This window comes from Buteo buteo, chromosome 4, assembly GCF_964188355.1.
Source record: "Buteo buteo chromosome 4, bButBut1.hap1.1, whole genome shotgun sequence".
NCBI lineage: Eukaryota > Metazoa > Chordata > Aves > Accipitriformes > Accipitridae > Buteo > Buteo buteo.
Window position 1 is genome coordinate 66,613,256 of NC_134174.1, and position 18,567 is coordinate 66,631,822.

The window sequence follows — 18,567 nt, forward strand, 5'->3', positions numbered from 1 at the left end:
CTTATAAATTTTTGGGAAAAATGCAATATAAAATATACGTTTTTTGATCGCCAGGTATCTAATTCACAGCATGTGTATTTTCCCCAGTCCCAAACTATACTGATGCTGGGAAGTCAGAAAGATCTTGCAAATGAGCCAGGCAGGAAAGACAAGAGACAATTCAAGCTCTAAAACTATCAGGTTGTCCTTTTCATCACTGGTAGAAGAGAAAAAAAAAAAAAAATCTATACCATACAGCATGTCCAGAGATCAGTTCACAGGCTCCAAGCCAACTGGAAGCAGCTTCAGTGTGGTCTTGAGCCTGAGCTAATATTTTACTCCACCTCTCAACAGGGTTTGAACCCTGCTCGTGTCTGGTGGTCAGCACCATATAAACCACAGCCACATTGCTGCTAATCAGCTCTAAAGATGAGCGACTCATTGGTATTTACCTACCGTACGCCATTATACGCCATAGGGACACATGGGGAATGTGTACATGAGATGGCCTATGATGGGAGAACTCTCTCCATCTCAAAGAAAAAGAAATTTAAACATAACTTAAATAATTAATTGGTTATTAATAGCTGTTTAACTTGCCAGGAATCTCTCAATTAGGGAAATGCAATTTGGTGGAATAATTCCACTATTTACATTGTCGATAAAGTAAAATATGATTTTTTTTTCTCTTAAAAAGAAAAAACCAAACCAAAACCTAATGCAAGACCAGTCGTATTTCATAAATCAACAGGCTTTAGGAAATCTCAAAATATAAATGGGATTTTTCTTTTCCAGCTTGTCAGCAGAAGCAAAGGCCCTGCCAACATAAACCATCAATGCATACTTGTCTGAGAAATTGTGATGCTGAAGTAAAACTTGGCTAGGACAGCATTATATGAAACTGTTATATATTATTCTGCTGTACTATACAGGGAAAGTTAAGTAAATCAATAAATCTGATATCCATGAAAGCAATTAAACATTTGGTTTTAATGAAGCTCAAAGTTATACTCATTTCTAAACAATAATAATAAAAAGCTCTATTACCACTAGAAGAGGAATGTAGATGTTTTCAGTTTGTAAGAAATTAATTAGTCTATAGAGGGCTGTCATGCTTACATACCACATATTCACATTAAGTCTGTCTCTGCCCACAGACACAGCGAAAGACTGCGCAGTACTCATGTGCCACCTAAAAACCTACAGAACCTTCATCTCATAATTAACGCTACAGCTTCAAAAGTAAAGGGTCTGATCCCACAGCTGTACTACCGATTTCAGTGAGAATCGTTAAGTGAATAGATAACAGAACTGGAGCCTTGTGGCCCTGGACTGTTGTTCTCGTGAAGCTTGTGATAGAGGTATAGCAGTTACTCACTGCAGTGTGTCTCAACGTGCATGATATCAGAAGGTGATCCATAAAGTAATAGGGCATTTTTGTTTATTTTTCTTATATGTTCTACATTCTCAGGACTTTGTATAACAAATTCCCAGGCAAGTAAGCAGGCAACCAAAAAAAAAAAAGAGGAAAAATAATGGAGTAGTGAATGAAAACTTCACTTTTAGTCTGTTTTAATAAGTTGCAGATGAATACTATTGGGATAAATGAACAAGATGATCTACTGACTGTTTTTCTAATGGGCTAGGTGATCTTTAGATATTCTCAAAACGGTTTGGTCATTCTTTAACTTAAAGGACTGGCAAATACAGAGAATGGGAGCTGGACTCCAGAGGCAGAAGCACTGCCTTCTCCACCACCGCCTCTGGGCAGCCTTGGACAGGCGATTCACCTCTTTCTGCATCAGTTCCCCACCTTTAAAATGAGGTAAATTTTAGTAACCACAGACAATAATTATCTGTTGATGAAAAGCATCACACAAGACCCAAGTAATGCCATTATCCTACTATACTGCACATCAGGATTCCATTAAAATAACAAGTCTGACCCAAATCAACAAAGGGCAACATCTCAAAGGGAGGTTAAAGCAGTAGCATTATTGGTTTTACATATTGCAGTAGTGGTAGAGGTGTTCTCATGCAGACACATCATTAGTCAAATAAGTTTTAGTCCAGCCAATGCCTTTCATTAACCTGAAAATATATTCTATAGCACAGTGTCTAAAATTTAGTCATACCCAGAGACTACTGTAGCACGCACTTAATCCTTTCTCAGTGCAAGACAGATTTGTCCAGAGTGAATGCATATTGGTCTGCAACTTTGATGCCTGGAATTTAAGCAGGGAGTTACTTGAATTGGAAGCAATAATGCAATTTCATGTCCAGCATTTGGGTTGCAAGAAACAGTAATTGTGTTATCAGAGAAAGTGTCACATGCGAGCTCAACTGGGAGGGTGACAAGACAGACAGACCAAGGAAAGCAGAGAAAAATGAAGAAGGGAAGAGGCATTAGCATCAGTGCCAATTTAGTGAGCACATTTTATAGCACTGTGCAGCAAACAGTGTAGCAATAAAAGAAGGCTTGATTCAAACTTGCACATCACATCGAGGCTCATAGGATGCTTTTTCAAGTCACAAAATGTATAAAAATAGTTTTAGGGTTAGGTTTTTGGTTGGTTTTTTTTTGTTGGTTTTTTTTTTTTTTTTTTTTTTAAATTAAGTGCTGTCAGACACAGACTTGATGGAGAAGGGGCAGGCTCAAACAGCCGGGTACAGTTTATCTCTCATACTTCTCCTGGCAGTAGTAGTGATGCTTGGGGGATTACTCAGCACCTGGGGACAGCGTGCACATAATTGTCAAAGAATGGACATGATGTTCATCTCAGATCACAGAGGTGATCGTGATTCAAGAGCTGTTTACCACTTGAACAGCCAGAATACAGAAGTTATGAAACCCCAGAAGCTGAATGCTTTCTAACATTAAGCTCAAAAACCTCCAGTAGTTTGACGGTCAGATAACTTACAAACCATGTGAGATGTTTATATGAACTAAAAGCTCTTCAGAAAGTATGGAGAAAAAGCACACATCCAAACCAGTGCTTTTCTCAGCTGGGATTTTCTCCTAACTTCTTTTTTGGATGAAATCTCCCCGTCTGGGGGGAAATCATGCTTGAGGAGTCAGGAGGAATTTAAATCTTTTTCTCACTGGTTTCCTACTTCCATGACTTTTTTAAATAGTTGATGTCTGGAGTGTCATATTTAAATCCCCTCTTCAGCTGACTGCGTCTGGGGTGCAGTGGGTTCAGCCAGACCATTTGAAAAATGGATGGCTGTAGTATTGGCAGCCTTGTGTAGCATAACTATGTAATCCCATTAAAAAAGACTGTCTGTTCAGTTCTGGGGCCTTATCCCCATCACTGTCACTGTAGACACAGTGCTGATGAGGTTGGACAATGACGGAATACTTTTTGTATGTGAGAAAGGGCTTATTATCTAACAGTTGGGTAACTCTGAGGGATTCTTAGGATTTTCAAGAGCATTTTAGTGTTGCAGAAAGAAAAGGTTTCCTGTGAGAGTTGTATCCTTAAACTACCGAGGCATTTCTGAGAGCACTTCTCAAGCTCCCCCCCAGAGAGGTCACTGCGGATGCCTTTGTAGCTGCACATCCCCGCGCCAGCATCCTCTGCCAGCCCCTGGACCATGGAGATTGTGCTCTTCTTCAGGCTGCATTTTCCTGGGTATTTGCTGGGTTCTGCATTTGCAGAGAAAGTAATAGGGGAAAAAAAAATCATTCAAGTTTATACAAATTTATCACAGAAGATGCGTGTGGTGGCTAGAGGCCAAAATTATTTGCTAAAAACTTGAAGAGCCTCCGAGCTAGATAAACAGAAGGGTATTTCCTGAGGACAGGAAGGAAACGACTTGACTTTGTCGTACCTTCACCTTCCCACAAGCTTTGACGGTCTAATTGGCCTTCTTATCCAGATGGAAGCGCCGGAAATCCTGATTACCCATTGTTCCCATTTTGCACATTCAGCATTTACTGTCTCCTCTCTGCCATTCAGCTCTTCCTCCTCTGGAGGAGCCAGCAGGATGCAGATTATGGCATGATTATATTCTCCTCTAACCTGCATTTTAGGCAGCTATCAGTGTCAATCCAACTATTTATGCCATTGTAATCCTACGTGAAGGGAGGCACTGGAACGTTATGTCTGAGAGGATGTAACATAGCTGGAATACGTGAGGGTCTGTGTGTGAGAGTGGTGAGCCTGCTTCTCCCCTATCTTTGTATCCTACCCCCTCTATCTGCCTGAAAAACGTAAACTAGTCAAAACCCTCTTAGTCTGCAGATTTCACTCTTGATTCTTTCTGTAGCTCATCGTAGAGTAATCATGTCATATTTACAGGCTAATAACACACCTCAAACGCTCAGCCACATGGCTGCACTGTAAGTAAGAACTTGATGGTTGCAGTAGGTCAGAGCAAGGTTGCTCCAGCTCAGCACCTTGTCTCTGGACCTGGCCACCAGCAGGTACTTAGGCGTAAGATATAAGAACATACCAAGCAACCCCCATTGGTACCCCCAGCTCTGACAGCAGGAGTGTCAGGGACATCTCTGGGTTTCACAGCCCTGGAGAGGCTCCCCCAGCTCCTCTCCCCAAATTGTCTTATCTTTTTTGAATCTACTGATAACTTTTTACATTGACACCCACCTGTGACGGTGAGCTCCACAGCTTCATTATGTGGTGAATAAAAAAGTACTTTCCTTTGCTCTACAGTTTCATTTGATGTCTCCTAATTTTGGGGTTATGAAAAATATTCAGTAATTGTCCCCTCTTCTTCGTTTCATCATACCCCTTTCTCCGTCATCTCCTTTCAAAAGTGACAAATCCTAGTCTATTTTCTCTTCTTGGATAAAAGCTGTTCCATACCTTTGATCATAATTTTTGCCCTTCTCTGTACCTTTTCTGGATATAATGCTTCCTTTTCTGAGATGAGGATGGGGAGGGGAAAACAAGAACTGCATGCAGAATTCGAGATGTGAGTGCACTATGGATTTATAAAGTGGTAATGAGGGTTTTTGTTCTATCCTCTATTTTTGTCTCAGTAATTCCTATGATCCTTTTTGCTTCTTTGACTACTGCTGAGCACTCAGGCTTCAGAGCATACTAAAATGTGGAACCTATTCTTTATGGCTAGTTTCATGTCTTTTAATGAACTCTCCTAATCTGGGGGAAAAGACGCAGTCCCTACCCATCCACACGTGGAACAATGCCCAAGGTGCCTGTCTAGTAGGAGTGGGAGAATATTAGTGCTCTGAGATTTCAGTGAGCTAACAGCTTGCACTTCCTCTCATTAGATGTTTTTCAGGCGCTGAAACTTCAGCTCCATGCAACAGCTGCGTGAGGTAGGTAAGAATCATTAAATGAATTTCACAGATGGAGAAACTGAGACAGAGAAATTTGTCCAATTCACTTAGAAACTGTCACGAAGCCAGTAACAGACCCTGAGAACAAGACCAGTCTTTCCTTCTACCGGCTGCTGCAAGTGAAGCGGCTGCTCTAGGGACTCTCCTCACCCAGGGCTCCACGGCCACACGATGTCTTATGTCTCTGCCCCTGCAGCTTGCAGTCTTTGTCATGCCGTGGGAAAAACAGGGTCCCTACTCTAGCAAGTTGGTGGGCAAGCATATCATCCCATCCCATCCCACCCTATCCATAACCATTCTCATACTAGTGAAGTTGCCAGCAAAGTAAGCCATGAAGTAGTTTTGAACTGTCCTATTTCTCCTCATATTATTTCAGACTGGATCACCTGCAGTAAATCACAGAATCATAGAATGGTTTGGGTTGGAAGGGATCTTTAAAGGTCATCTAGTCCACCCGCCCCTGCAATGAGCAGAGACATCTTCAACTCGATCTTTCCACTCAAATTCTCAAGGGATGTATTGCCACAGTAATGTTTTGGTGGCAGAGGTATACGGTGACCTGTGGGCCTGATTCTGGAAGATGCTTAGTGCTGTCAGGACCTCAGTGCAGCTACTTGGGATTTCACACCACCTGGCCTTTTATTCCTAACCAGTTTTAATGAGAGGGCCTGGATGGTTCAAGGAGCTGACAGTGCATTATGAAGCCTTTTAAATAGACATTGCTGGCTCAGATCAAGCACAGGTAATGACTGGAAGTTATTACTATTGGCTATCAGGCTGTGAAATGAGTTTTGTGCAGTAAGTCAACAGGCATCCTTATCACAAACCATTCTCGCTCATGGACACTTTCTTAACCAACCTCAGCGGCGAATGCAGCGATTAAATGGGCACAGATACTGACATACGTCCTCAGTTGTTCTCCCGCTAGAGCAAAACACGCGTTGGCAAGGAAACTTATGAAACTTTGTACTGAAAAAGATGCTGCTACACTTTTCCTGTGGGGAAGGAGCCTAATACTGTCAGCATGCACTTTGGGGATTTATCTGCAATAGTGCCAGATAAGAGAAAAATGTCACTGCCAGCATGTGTTGCCTTGACGTACCTGACTACCTAAAACTGGGAAACAACTCTGTGAGCTCAAGAATTCTAAAAAGAGCACATTAGGGAAGAAAGAAAATGCTTTTAATGTGGAGAAGAGTAATTTCTCTTGAGGGTTCTTAAATGTTTAGGTAGCTCTGGAACAAGATATTGGAGCAGACCCTGTCCCACAGGGTGCAAATCTTCCCCGTGGACCTTGCAGCAATACAACCCCTTTAACTAAAATACCAAGAGCACTGCATTATATTTTTACAGACTGCGAGAACGACTGGTGAATGCAGACTGCCATGGTCCATGCAAGGGGTTAATTAGAGTAACCTTGCAGAACATGCCAGATACATACCGAAGCACCCGTAAAACCCCTCTCTGTGTGGGAATGAGCCACAGCAATCCCATCCACTACAGCAAATGGGTCCCTCCAACAGGGCGAGGGGTCCTGGTAACAAACTGTTTGCTCTCTCTGCTGCTGTCTGTCCCAGAGCTCTGTCGTAAAAGCCTTGATAATGCCACTATTGCGCAAAATGCAAAACCAAGGGGAAAAGACTCCAGCTACTCGTGCTGTTTGTAGAAAAATTAAACAAATCCAGAAAATGTTGAGATCGCTGGAAATCTGACAGGAAAACTGGGTTTTCCAGGGAGAACACTAGAGCCAATTTACAGTTAATTACTGTGATTTGGAACAGCTCTGTGAGTAAATACCCGTCTCTGATTGTCCAAGTAAGGAAGATAATTGTTTCCTGAACCGTGTCCATTGTGTATTTAAAATATTGTCAGCCTGTTCCTTTCTCAAACCTAGAAGAGGTTTGCTTTTCGGCACTGTAAATCTGCTACTCTTCTGTTAACGAGTAGCTAAAATCCTAATGCTGAGAATCATACCTGCCACGAACGCAATTTATTGAGCTCCACAGCCATATTTACAAAGCAATCTCTCCTAATGATGAAACTGCTGGCTGATACATGGGTTCGCAGCTGCAAAGCAGTCCAGTCATCACTGGTGAAACAGCTTTGAGGACAAGGAGGACTGGAGGGCCACCGGGCACTGCTAGCCCAAAAATGTGCCAAGCACCGCGCTGCTGCAAAAGGGCACAGGGAAGGGTGGGCAGCAACAGAGAAGGGAAATCATGGAAAACCCCCAGACTGCATTACCTACTTCTTTTTTTCTCCTCAGAGCAAGCAGAGGCAAAACATTTTTACAGAGATTGTACCAACATTTGAAAAATGGATATTGATACATTCATTACAAGGCAAAACAAAAACTCAGCGGGTACTAGGATGCTGTCTTAAGGAGCTCAAGTACTGCTAATACTCAAGTATTACTGAAATATTGGCTCACCTGAGTCCAGAGCAGGTACTGAGACTGACTGAGGAGTCGGGGTACCCTCGTACATTGCCGTGGTAATAGCAGTGACCCTGATGGCAAAAAAAAGAGAAAACATTTCAATAGTCATAAATGGTCTTTGCTCTCTAGTTTTCTCATGGTTTTCCATCCCTTATATTTCAAAGCGATTATCAATTTCAGGCTACAGCATTCAGAACCACACTGACAGAACCTTTCCTGCCCCACTAAATATTCACTGTACTTAACAGTCCAAATGGTTCCTAAATGGAAATCTTGGGTGTTTTTTAAACCCCAAAGTGTGGGAGTGGGTTTTTTGTTTTGTTTGGTTTGGTGCTGTGTTTTTTTAAAGAGGGTCGATGGTGTTTAAACTGCATGACTGACCACTTTTTTCTGTGTTATTTTAGTTAAAGCTACAATATGGAATATTTTATAAAATTAATCAGGTGAACAAATCAGCTGACACATTTCGTTACTTTCTGTAGAGGCACGTTTTTATTCAAGGTCATTCACATCTATGTATGTCTATAAGAGGTAGCTATGTATAAAGAGAAGTATAAAAAAGCCAGTCCTAACCCTACAGTTTGAAAAAAATCACAGAGCAGATGAAGGGAAAGGGAAACAGGTTGGAAAGGAAACCTTTTATTGAATTACCCAACCGAGTGGCTGCATGTTATTAAGAACAACCAAGAATAAGAGGGTCTTCTATTTTGAGAGGCAATAATCCAATTTCATTTTGTGGCTAGGTTATTGTATTTCCTTAATAATCTACTGCTTGCAAAAGGCACCCACAACAGAGATACTTTCTCAGCACATATACATATCTGTCTGGAATCAAGGTTAATTTTATTGTTGACTAAAGGTTATATTACATTCCCAATTATGTGACTGGCTGGAAAGCAATGCCTGTGTCATGTCCAGCATTTCTTTTCTCATGGCTCCTTTGAATGCCACCTGGAAACTGAAAACACTGTTGTAAAAGGTTCCTATCTTATTAGCGCAAAGGAAAGTTATCACTCATGCTTCAACCTGACAGTCATCTCACCGTGCCTTTTTATTATTTGGTTCATTCACATCCATCTAGCTGCATTAATTAACCTTTTCAGTTTTGGGGCATGGCTTTGACTTACAAAGCCTCACATTACAGACTGCTAAAGACCACCTTGATTTTGTTAAAGAAAGCAATAGCCATGAAAACGCTAGGCAAGATGGAGTAATTCAAATATGAATTTTCTGCAAATAAGGTTATACCATGAAAAATATTTATTCAGAGCATTTGTGTTTCCAACATGAGCAACTGAACACAGAACAGCAACATCTGACTTTCTAAATACACATCTCAGTAGCTTTTCTCAGTGAAAGAAATGACAGAAGCAGCGTAATAGTGTTTTACTCCTGGGCATTTTTATCATCACTACTCATAAAGAGTCAGTAACACATTAGCAAGGATAAAGCCACAATAGAAGGGAGGAAGTCATAGACTGAATTTTTGGGGGTTGATTGCTTCAGTCACAATTGCTGTGGATGTCAAAGTTTTCGGTCTAAGTGTACTATTTCACTTCGTAGTTCAGAGCTCTTACGAAGGCAGTCTTTGGGGTTTAGCATCACCGGTGTTAAGCACAGTTCCCAGTTAAAAGGGGAAGGGAAAGCTGATATCTCGTCCCACACAGGCTGCTGCTGCGGTCTAGCTGTCTTTATCAAAGAGTGAATTATGGCAAAGGTCCTGATTTCTTTCCTTCTCCACACACAAGTTGTCATTTTATTAACTTTGAGCTCCTTGTTGTGGCCCATTTCACAACTTCTCTGAGATCCACATGCTATGTGATGCCAAAGTTCAATACTGAAAATGTAAACTTATCAGACCATGGCCTGCAATTGGACTGATAGAAAATTGATTTCTAGCTCAGTAACTCCACTGAACTGCAGGATTATTTTTTTTTTCCTATCACATCTTTTTATACCTGTAAACTAATATATAAAATGGATGACCCCCTAAAAACAAATAATTACCATGGCTGATTTGTCATACTTAAAACAGTACTCTACCCTTACTTGAGATCATTTAATAAAAAACAGCTTTTGACAACTGCAAATTTTTCAAGTGCTATAAACCAGAAAAATAACCTAGACACTGACTCGCATGCTAGAGAAACTCCCCAAATGACAGCTCCACAAACCTGACTTGGTTTGACCTCCAAGCAGAATTTGACTAAGCAACTTTTCAACGGGAAATTGGATTTGGTTTCAACTACAGACTATATTGATGTCCTCAGTGAAGAAGAGATATAAAAATAAAATCACAGAGACTTATCTTTTTTAAACCATATTGCAGCATTTAATGAAAAATGAATTCACTGATCTCTCAAAAAAAATCTTTTAGGCAGCAAAATGCACTGTCAGTTTAATCATGACTTACTGCCATTATGAAAACAGATATTTTTTTTTAGTAAGGGAAAGCCTAGCTATCATTAGCTGTACACATATTCACGGTAACGTAAGTTAATCTGTCAAAGACTAGTGTGCTTCATTTCTTTCCTTTTATTTCCTTTAGGAGTCTATACAGCCTTCCTGTTTCTAAAACAAATGGCTATTTTCTACTAAGCTGATTTTGAAGAAGATATGAGCATCCAGCAAAAAAGAAAACACTGAAAGCTTGCACAATGATTGCTTTACTTGGGAGGTCTGGAGCTATAATGAAGATGCTTTTTCAGAAGTAAGATGTTATGCATAAAAATAATGCCTTTCACTGATACCAACAAAGCCCATTATGGATAGGAACACAAAGCACGATGACTCTTCTGACAGTGTCAATAAATAAATAACATAACATAACAGATACTTTGCAGCACTTAGGCAGATAAAAGATAAACTTTGTAATTAAAATCGCTTGCTGCATTGTTTCTAATTAAGGCGTTCATACTGTCAGAGGACAAAAACCTTACTGCCTTAAAGCCTTTTTTATTTATAAAAAGCAGGTTTTTACTACTGACTTTAACACGGGTCATAGTAGCCATATTTTTTTATATATACACATAAACATAAACATACACATACGTACATATATACATATGTGTATGTATAAAGTACATCCATAACAGTCTTAGGGTCTGGTTTAAAAAATAAACCCAAACAATGAACCCTCTCTCCCAAACCTCAGCCATGGCTTCCCCAATGTGGAAAGACACCCAAGCCTTCAAAACCTCTGATGTGAGCTTCTGCACTATAGAAATCAGATATTTAGGGCTTTCTTCCTAACTGAACCAGGTCTTTCCTTCATAACTGATCAACAATGACTGCATTTATTATAAAATTTTAATGGGTCTATTTCCAAGAAGCTGAATAAATCGTACAGATTTTAGAAGTCACCTGGTTGAAACCCCAAAGCTTGCCTTTAAAGTCTCTCTCCAAAAATTCATGTGTAGGATCACAGCAGTCAAAAGGTACTGAAGGCAACAATAAAAAAAGATCACACATCGAGCTGTTTCATCCCATGGCTCAGATCCTGGCAGAGAGCACTTTGGGTTTTAACGATGAAGCATCATGTACCCACGAAACACCAACCTTACCGTGTAATTGCGTGCGAGAACCACATCAGTGCCGTCTTTCAAATAATGTGTTTCTGTGAAGCTGCTGGCTAACAGGCCCCTGAAAAAAATAGAGCACACGTAATATTAAGGCCACGTCACCTTGACTTTGTCCTTTAGTGGTTCCGTTTGAGATAGCGATCAAAGCCAAGCATTAACGATACAATGACTACTGGGGCTGTGTGCGAAATAAGAGAAAATATAACTCCAAATACTGAAGCTGCAGTGCATGAACACTTCCTTCATTAATTGTAAAAAGACTACAAGTTTCCAGACTGCTTTCTCTTCCAAATGAGGACTGCATGCCAGCATATTTCAGTATTGAACCTTCTATGTAATTTTCAACACATTCTGAATTCTAGACATTTGGAGTATTGTTAAGTAATGGTGGTTTGTGGAAAAGGAAAATGTTTTCCCTGTGTTACTTATTTTACTATATAATGTATTGTATTCATCAGCAAGTGACCACCCAGAGACTAGTTTAGCTCTTGGTTAATGAAAAAAAATTTTTTCATTGACTCTCAAGGAAAAACGCTCCGAGAACATTACAGAAGTTAGAGAACTGGATTTATTCCGATCATCTGAAAAGGATATTCATGAATGGAAATCTAACAACTTGAAATAATGGATCAGGAGTTGGTAGAAGACCATGTCTGTGATGAGATATTTTTGTTCTCATTCTCTCCACACTTCCACTCCTGCCTTTGGCAATGATATAAAAAATTTTGACTTGCAATTGCCATTTTCCAGAAATCTCCAGAGAAGGGCATTTGCGTGACAGCTATGAAAACTTTTCTTTTTGTAGTAAACTCATGGAATAGGGAAAGCAGCATCTGCCTTTAAAAAAAAAAAAAAAAAAAAAAAAGAAATCTTGCTATTGATCTGTTTTTCAACTCCTTATCTAAAGAGCATTTCTAACAAGGCCAGAAGGAAGAATACATTTCCACATTTACTCCTAACATAGGTCTTAAGCTATGCTCCTCAACACAAACGTGCTTGAGTTTTGACAAATATGCTAGTGAAATGCAAAAGCACAATATGGAAGAAACCAAACATAAATGCCAGCATCACCTTCAGAAAACTGGAGAGTTTGGACTATTGAAAATATTTGGCACAGAGTTTCACAGTGTTCTTTCTGTTCCACTTCAAAGACACATTTCTCCCTTGGGTTGTTCATTTGAACAAACCGGGCCCTTTTATTTAAAGCTGGTTAATGCTGCGCTCTTGCATATATATGAGTGTGAACTAGCACACAGTCTAGGTGCACATTTCTTGCACTTTATATAAACATTAAAACTAGAACATGAACAAACATTTAATTTTCGTTACTGATTTATTTGCATCACATTAATATCCAATGGCTCAGTCATGATCAGGACCTGCTTGTGCTAGGTACTGTACTAACACTTATTAGAGAGAAACCCCATCTTTAAAAGCTTCTATCTTAAGGTAGAAGAAAAAAAAAAGATGAAAGAAGACCAAAACAAAAAAAGGGGAAAAAAAAGGAAGGAAACGGCAATGTAAAAAGGTGAAGATAGCAAAGCCCCAAGAGAATGAGTATTCAAGAGCAGTTTCTCACATTACATTTTTCAGCTTGTGGGAAATGTTAGTATATTAATAGATACCGAATGTTAAAACACTGCAGCATTTGGTGGGTTGTAGAGGAACTGCTCTGGATCTCAGCCAACCACCACACCTAGAGCAGGATTTGGTTGCCCAGCCAAGCACCTAGCGTTGATTTAAATACTCTCTATATTTCACCAACCAGCTCTGTGGGGACACCTCAACCCCCTGTGGTGTCTTGGAGGGCACTTGACACCAACGTTTATCTCCCCTCTTGTGCCTGCAGCCTCTAGAAGGCCTGCCTGAAACAAAGTGTGCTGTGTCCATGTTTCCTACTGTCTCATTATCACAAAGAGCAGCTGCTTTCTTAATTATCATTATTATTTATATAACAACAATGCTAAGTTCTGCGCTTAGCAGGCATTAATTACCTATGTAAAGGTAAAAGGTAAGATTCCATCGTTGCTGAAGCCAGCAGAGTTCTGCTGTGCACTTTTTGGAAATGGGATTTTATATAGGATACCAGAGCGATTTTTATTTAGTGGGACAAAATACAGGCAAGGGATATGGTAACAGATGTAGCATAAGGGCAACCTGATTGAGCAATATACTTGCTTTGTGCTCTGCTATTTCCAAAGTGTTTGACAGCAGTGATGATAAAGGTGACCTTTCTGCTTCTGTTCATTCTACCCTCAGGCAAAGAGTTAGAAAATATTTCATAGATTCATAGATTTTAATACCAGAAGGGAGCGCTGTGATCAGCAGTCCCACCTGCCGCATTACATAGGCCATTTGACTTGAATTATTCTTCTAGTACGATGACTGTGATGGAACCACATCCATTTTCTTACTGTATAAAGCCCTTGTCTGGACCTCCCATGATGAAGAAGCTATCACAAGCCTGATAAGTTTTTAACAGTTAATTAAGCTCAATGTAAAAACACTGCACTTTGTATCTAGATTGACTGTATCAACATTCAGTTTCCAGCCACTGGATCTCATTCCCTTCCATCACTGCTTCATTTTCATTTGAGTCTTTCAGGGACAGTTCTACTTGCCAAAGTGAGGGAATATTGCAGGCAAACAAATTCCTGGTGTAGCTGTCCTCAGTCTCCCTATCAGGATGGAAGTTTGCAGTCTACCCTGATGAAATACCAGCTGAACATAAGAATTGCCAGCATGAGTAGTAAAAGACTGGTAAGAACACCAAGCTGATGGAGTCCCACTATTGGACCAACCTAATAAAATAAAAAGCATGCCCCGATGTAGAAGCCAAAGTAGGATTTCAAATCACGGAACTTTCTTGTACCACTGAAGGACCTTCTTAAGAAAATGAGGAAGTTTTTCAGAAGTCTGCATTAACACTCCTTCAGTTTAGTAACTAAGACATCACTGCTGAGACTTCTGTTTTCCTGCCACGTACGGTGCCAGTACTAGTTTGAGAGCAAGACAGAGGAAAGGTTTTCTCTGCACTGTAGAGGCTGGGGACCTCTACGAGACATGTTGCCAGGGAGTCCAACAATTTCTGGGAGAGAAAGAAGCTGTTATCCCCACTTTCAAAATGCCTAATAGCTTAAAAGCTGTATAACCATATAAGCACACAGCATTAGCATCCAGGGACAGCAAGTCATGTAAAGGCATGTCTTGAAAGGCTATGAAAACTAAGTGTAACAAGCACTCAAATTCCACAACCGAGTGTGCGCCACTTCACTTTCCAATTATGGCAATAATTTTTAACATACCAAACAATGAATTCAACATATGTGTCTATTAGGTAATTTAATTACCCCCCCCACCCCCCAAAGATATGCAAAGTAACAGATTGATTTACTTTTCTGTTTTTGACCCACAGTAAAGGAGATTAATAGAGGAAAGTAAATTAATTTAGATGGCAAGCTACTTAACCTAATTGGATCAATGTAGTTTTGAAAGAGCAGGGATCAAAATAACATTAATATATCACAGTGCAATTCATCACCATGTCTGGAGTTTCAAATGTTGTCAGCTACAAGGCTCAACAGTACCAGATGATTATCAGTTTTTTGCACTGCATGAAGAAGCAGAAACAAATGCTTTTGAGAACCAGATCAACTGCTGGATACGATTAAAAAAAAATCAGTTGAAGCAACACCACAACTTTCTCATTTAGTCTCTGAAGATGCAAAAGTGCAATTCTTGAGTTAAATTACTTATGTACTTAGTTGCTGTGTTTGTCAGCACCGTGGATTTTTTCACATTTCCCAGAGCCAAATTAACATGTAGAAGCTTCGATGCCCCAGAAAGACAAGTTTTATCCCTCCTCATCTATGACAGACACAGCACAGGCTTCATCATCCTCTGTAAATCAGTAGGAAGCTTACCCGTCAGATTTGCTGAAACATTTTCAGGTGTCAAGTAGCTTCCACTAACCTAAGCCTCAGGGAATATGATGAACATTATTTAAACTTCTAACTCTCACCTTCCTGGCCGCCCACAATGTGAAGTCTTAGGTGGTTTGTTTGGGGAGGGGGAAAATGTCCTGTTTCAAACACATCACATTTTTTACTCAATCCATTTAATGACAGGAATAGTAATTTAATGCACCGCCTCTCACTTGCAAATGAGAAAATCAGTCTCTGCTCTCCTGGCACCAATATATTATTTTAAAAGGTTATAATGATATTTCATCACCCAGGGAGAGTCAGAAAGACAGAGTCGCAGAAGTTAGAGATGGCAAAAAATCTAGTGGATCGTACAGATGGTCTCCCTGAAAGCCAAGTATGCTGTAGATCAAATTAGGTTCTGTCTCGTCGAGCTTCAAATGTCAGAAGCAATGCTGATCCCACCACTTTCAACGGGAGATTACTTTGCATTCCAACAGCTGTTACTGTCATGATGCATTTCCTGAGATTCAGCCTTTTCTAGTTTTTCCTAGTTACACTTCTTCCAGTAGCTGAAACAATTTTTTTCCTTCCTGGTACATATAGCATTCAGTTAGGTGCAGATTATTATCAAATTCTCCCTTAACCATCCACATGCCAAGTATAGAATATCAGGGTATAAAAAATGACAAGAACTGTGTACTTTTCATGTTAGTGTTACTCAGGAAAAATCTAAGCATCATCACAGTAGGAGCAGACACCAGGGTTTCCCTTGGTGATATAGGAGAAACTGGTAGACAAAAGCCTAAGGAGCAAATCTCTTTCTAACAGTACACAGGCTTGTTTTTCGATCTGTCTTTTAGGATGAAACTTCTTTGGTTGCCCTCCCTGTTCCAGGTCATCCCCCTGCAATACATCTGGGGGAAGACACCAACATTGTTATCCATCCAAATGATCTACAAATCTCTCAAAGCTGCTCTGTAAGACTGAAGTGACATCCAGCAACCGAGATTCAACAGCACTGCTTTAAAGCCAAACGAAATGATGTCTGGATGGTCTGGTACTCATTTCTTCAACATATCCTGGGTGGTATGTGGCTGGCTGTTACACATCTCAGAAGTACCATGCCTTGCTCTGGCCTGACATGGAGCATAAAACTTGACCTTTGCTTCAGTAGGGAATCAGGGCTGGCAGAAGACACTTAAGTTTTTACAATAATAAATCCCTGCTTCTGCTAGCACTGTCTGATTGTTAGTGCTAGAGACCTGGGCTGCTTCTCCTGGGCTGGCGCTCTGTGGCATACAGCCCAAACCCAGCAGCACTCCCAGGGATATGGCGTCATCTGCCTACTACCATCAAGCATTAGCGAGGACTTTGAGATGGGGTAAAGTGAAGCAGGAACTGGACACTTAGCTAAAATAAACGCCTGAAACAGAAACACCGTGAGCAATTTCTAAAAGCAGCACTGTCTTTTCTTTTGGATCTCATGGAGGTGTAAAGCAGCCTCAAATCTGAACTAGAACATTGTCAACTGTTTGATTCTGAGGTCTGACATGCCTAGGAATGAATCTTGGGTAATCTGCATATACACCGCAAGACTCACAGCACTGAGATGTATGATCTGATTTTAGTTTATGCAACTCCTTATCCTGTAGAAAGGTTTGGAAATGCAGCCCTTGATCTTCCCCTTAAATCTTGTTTCAAATACAGTCACACATGGGCATCTGTGTTCTGGGGTCCAACATCACAGCAGCGCGCTCTTTGGTTAGGAGGTTGCACAGATTGCTTTTAATGATACAGAGAAGGTGCTGTGAACCTATTGAGCTTTGGAGACGAACACACACTTTTCACGCCCTTAAGTTTGCTCTTCTGCTTACCTTTGGTTTTGATTAACTTGTCAGTGTAGTTACTCTACTTTAAGAACCGGTGTTTTAGGAAGAACATTAAATATTCCTGTGACTTTTTAAATGATAACAGTCAGCTGCTCTACCTACTCTGTGGGAGCATTGATCATAACAAGCCACTGGTAGTGCAAGGCTGTGGTGCTTCCCTTCTCCTCAGATACGCTGCCTGCAGCTCAGACAGACACCTGACCTTTACTTATACTTGTTACTCTTTCTCCTCCTTCCGAATGATAAAGTGCCTGTTTTCTCCCCCATCCAAGTACTGCCTCACTCTGTTAGACAAATTCGTATTAAAAGCCCTCCGGCTATGCATTTAAACCTTGCCTACAAACGGGGGAGGCGAGGAGAGTGAAACAGGATGGCATATTGGCGGTTAGAAAAAAATGTCATCCAAACCTCTGCCTGCAGACACCAGCATACTCCATTAATTCTTAAGCATCTCAATTCAGGTCAGTTTGACCTTTAGACTGGAATTAGTTGTTATTTCTTCAATTGCCGTATTTCTTCGCAGGTATATCCAGAGGAATAAACAAGTCTGTTAAGCCTGCTGCTTCTGCGGTGGTGGTCTCGGTGCAAGTACCTCCTGATATTCACGAAGGCGATATTCACAGAGGCGTTTTTCAATTCTTCTTTCTCATTACAATATAACGAATGAGTGAAGCATGGGTAATGAGTTTCCCATGCACAGGCACCTAACATCATCCTATTCGCAAAACTACCACATATTCTTTAAACACGCCACATTCTTTCCCCTTGTTTAATTATCTTAAGTGATTTGAAATGCTTTTGGACATTTTCCCATTGAATGTCTCCACTTCATAATATCCTATCTGCTACACTCCAGTGTGCTGCCATAGAGGGACTGCAATGTCATAATTGAAGAACCTGAGAGATTGAAATTTGCAGAGCTTAATTAGCACAACAATTCTGAGGAAAAGAAGGGAGCAAAATAAAACTATAATAGCTAGGAAATCAACCAAGCATCCAAAGTTTCAGTATAAACTCTGTGGTAGTAGCCTCTGGCCTATTTCACATGGTCTGTAGATAGACGATTTGAGTTGATCATACACTACGTTGGAAAAATAGGTCCCTCTACTTCTACCCAGTTCTTTTAATGCAGAAGTTTATATAATGCTGTATGTACTGGAGTCCATGTCAAAACCCCACTCCCGTCCCCTTGCACGAGCGGAACAGTACCTGGCACAAAGAGCAAATTTCCGTAAACACAAGCTACGATGCCAAAAGCGAGAGCCACGCTCTGCGTTGTCCCTAGACAGTGTGTGGAAACACAGGTACTCTCAGCGATAGCTGCTCTCTGGTGTGCTGGGGCTAGGGAGACGAGAGGGACAAGCACAGCATTGAAAGCCTACAAGCATCCCGTCATCAGAACTAGTCACTGCATGAGGTTTCACTGTAT

General features: G+C 40.5%; 1 protein-coding gene across 1 annotated transcript in view; it reads right to left on the reverse strand.

Annotated features, from left to right (window-relative positions):
• Positions 1-18,567, reverse strand: part of ADAM12 (ADAM metallopeptidase domain 12) — a 185,199-nt gene that overhangs the window by 70,393 nt on the left and 96,239 nt on the right. The window contains exons 4-5 of the mRNA XM_075026605.1: positions 11,306-11,384; positions 7,737-7,813 (exon numbers count right to left, since the gene is read on the reverse strand). Of these exons, the coding sequence (XP_074882706.1) occupies positions 7,737-7,813; positions 11,306-11,384 (156 nt within the window). The remainder of the gene's footprint in view (positions 1-7,736; positions 7,814-11,305; positions 11,385-18,567) is intronic.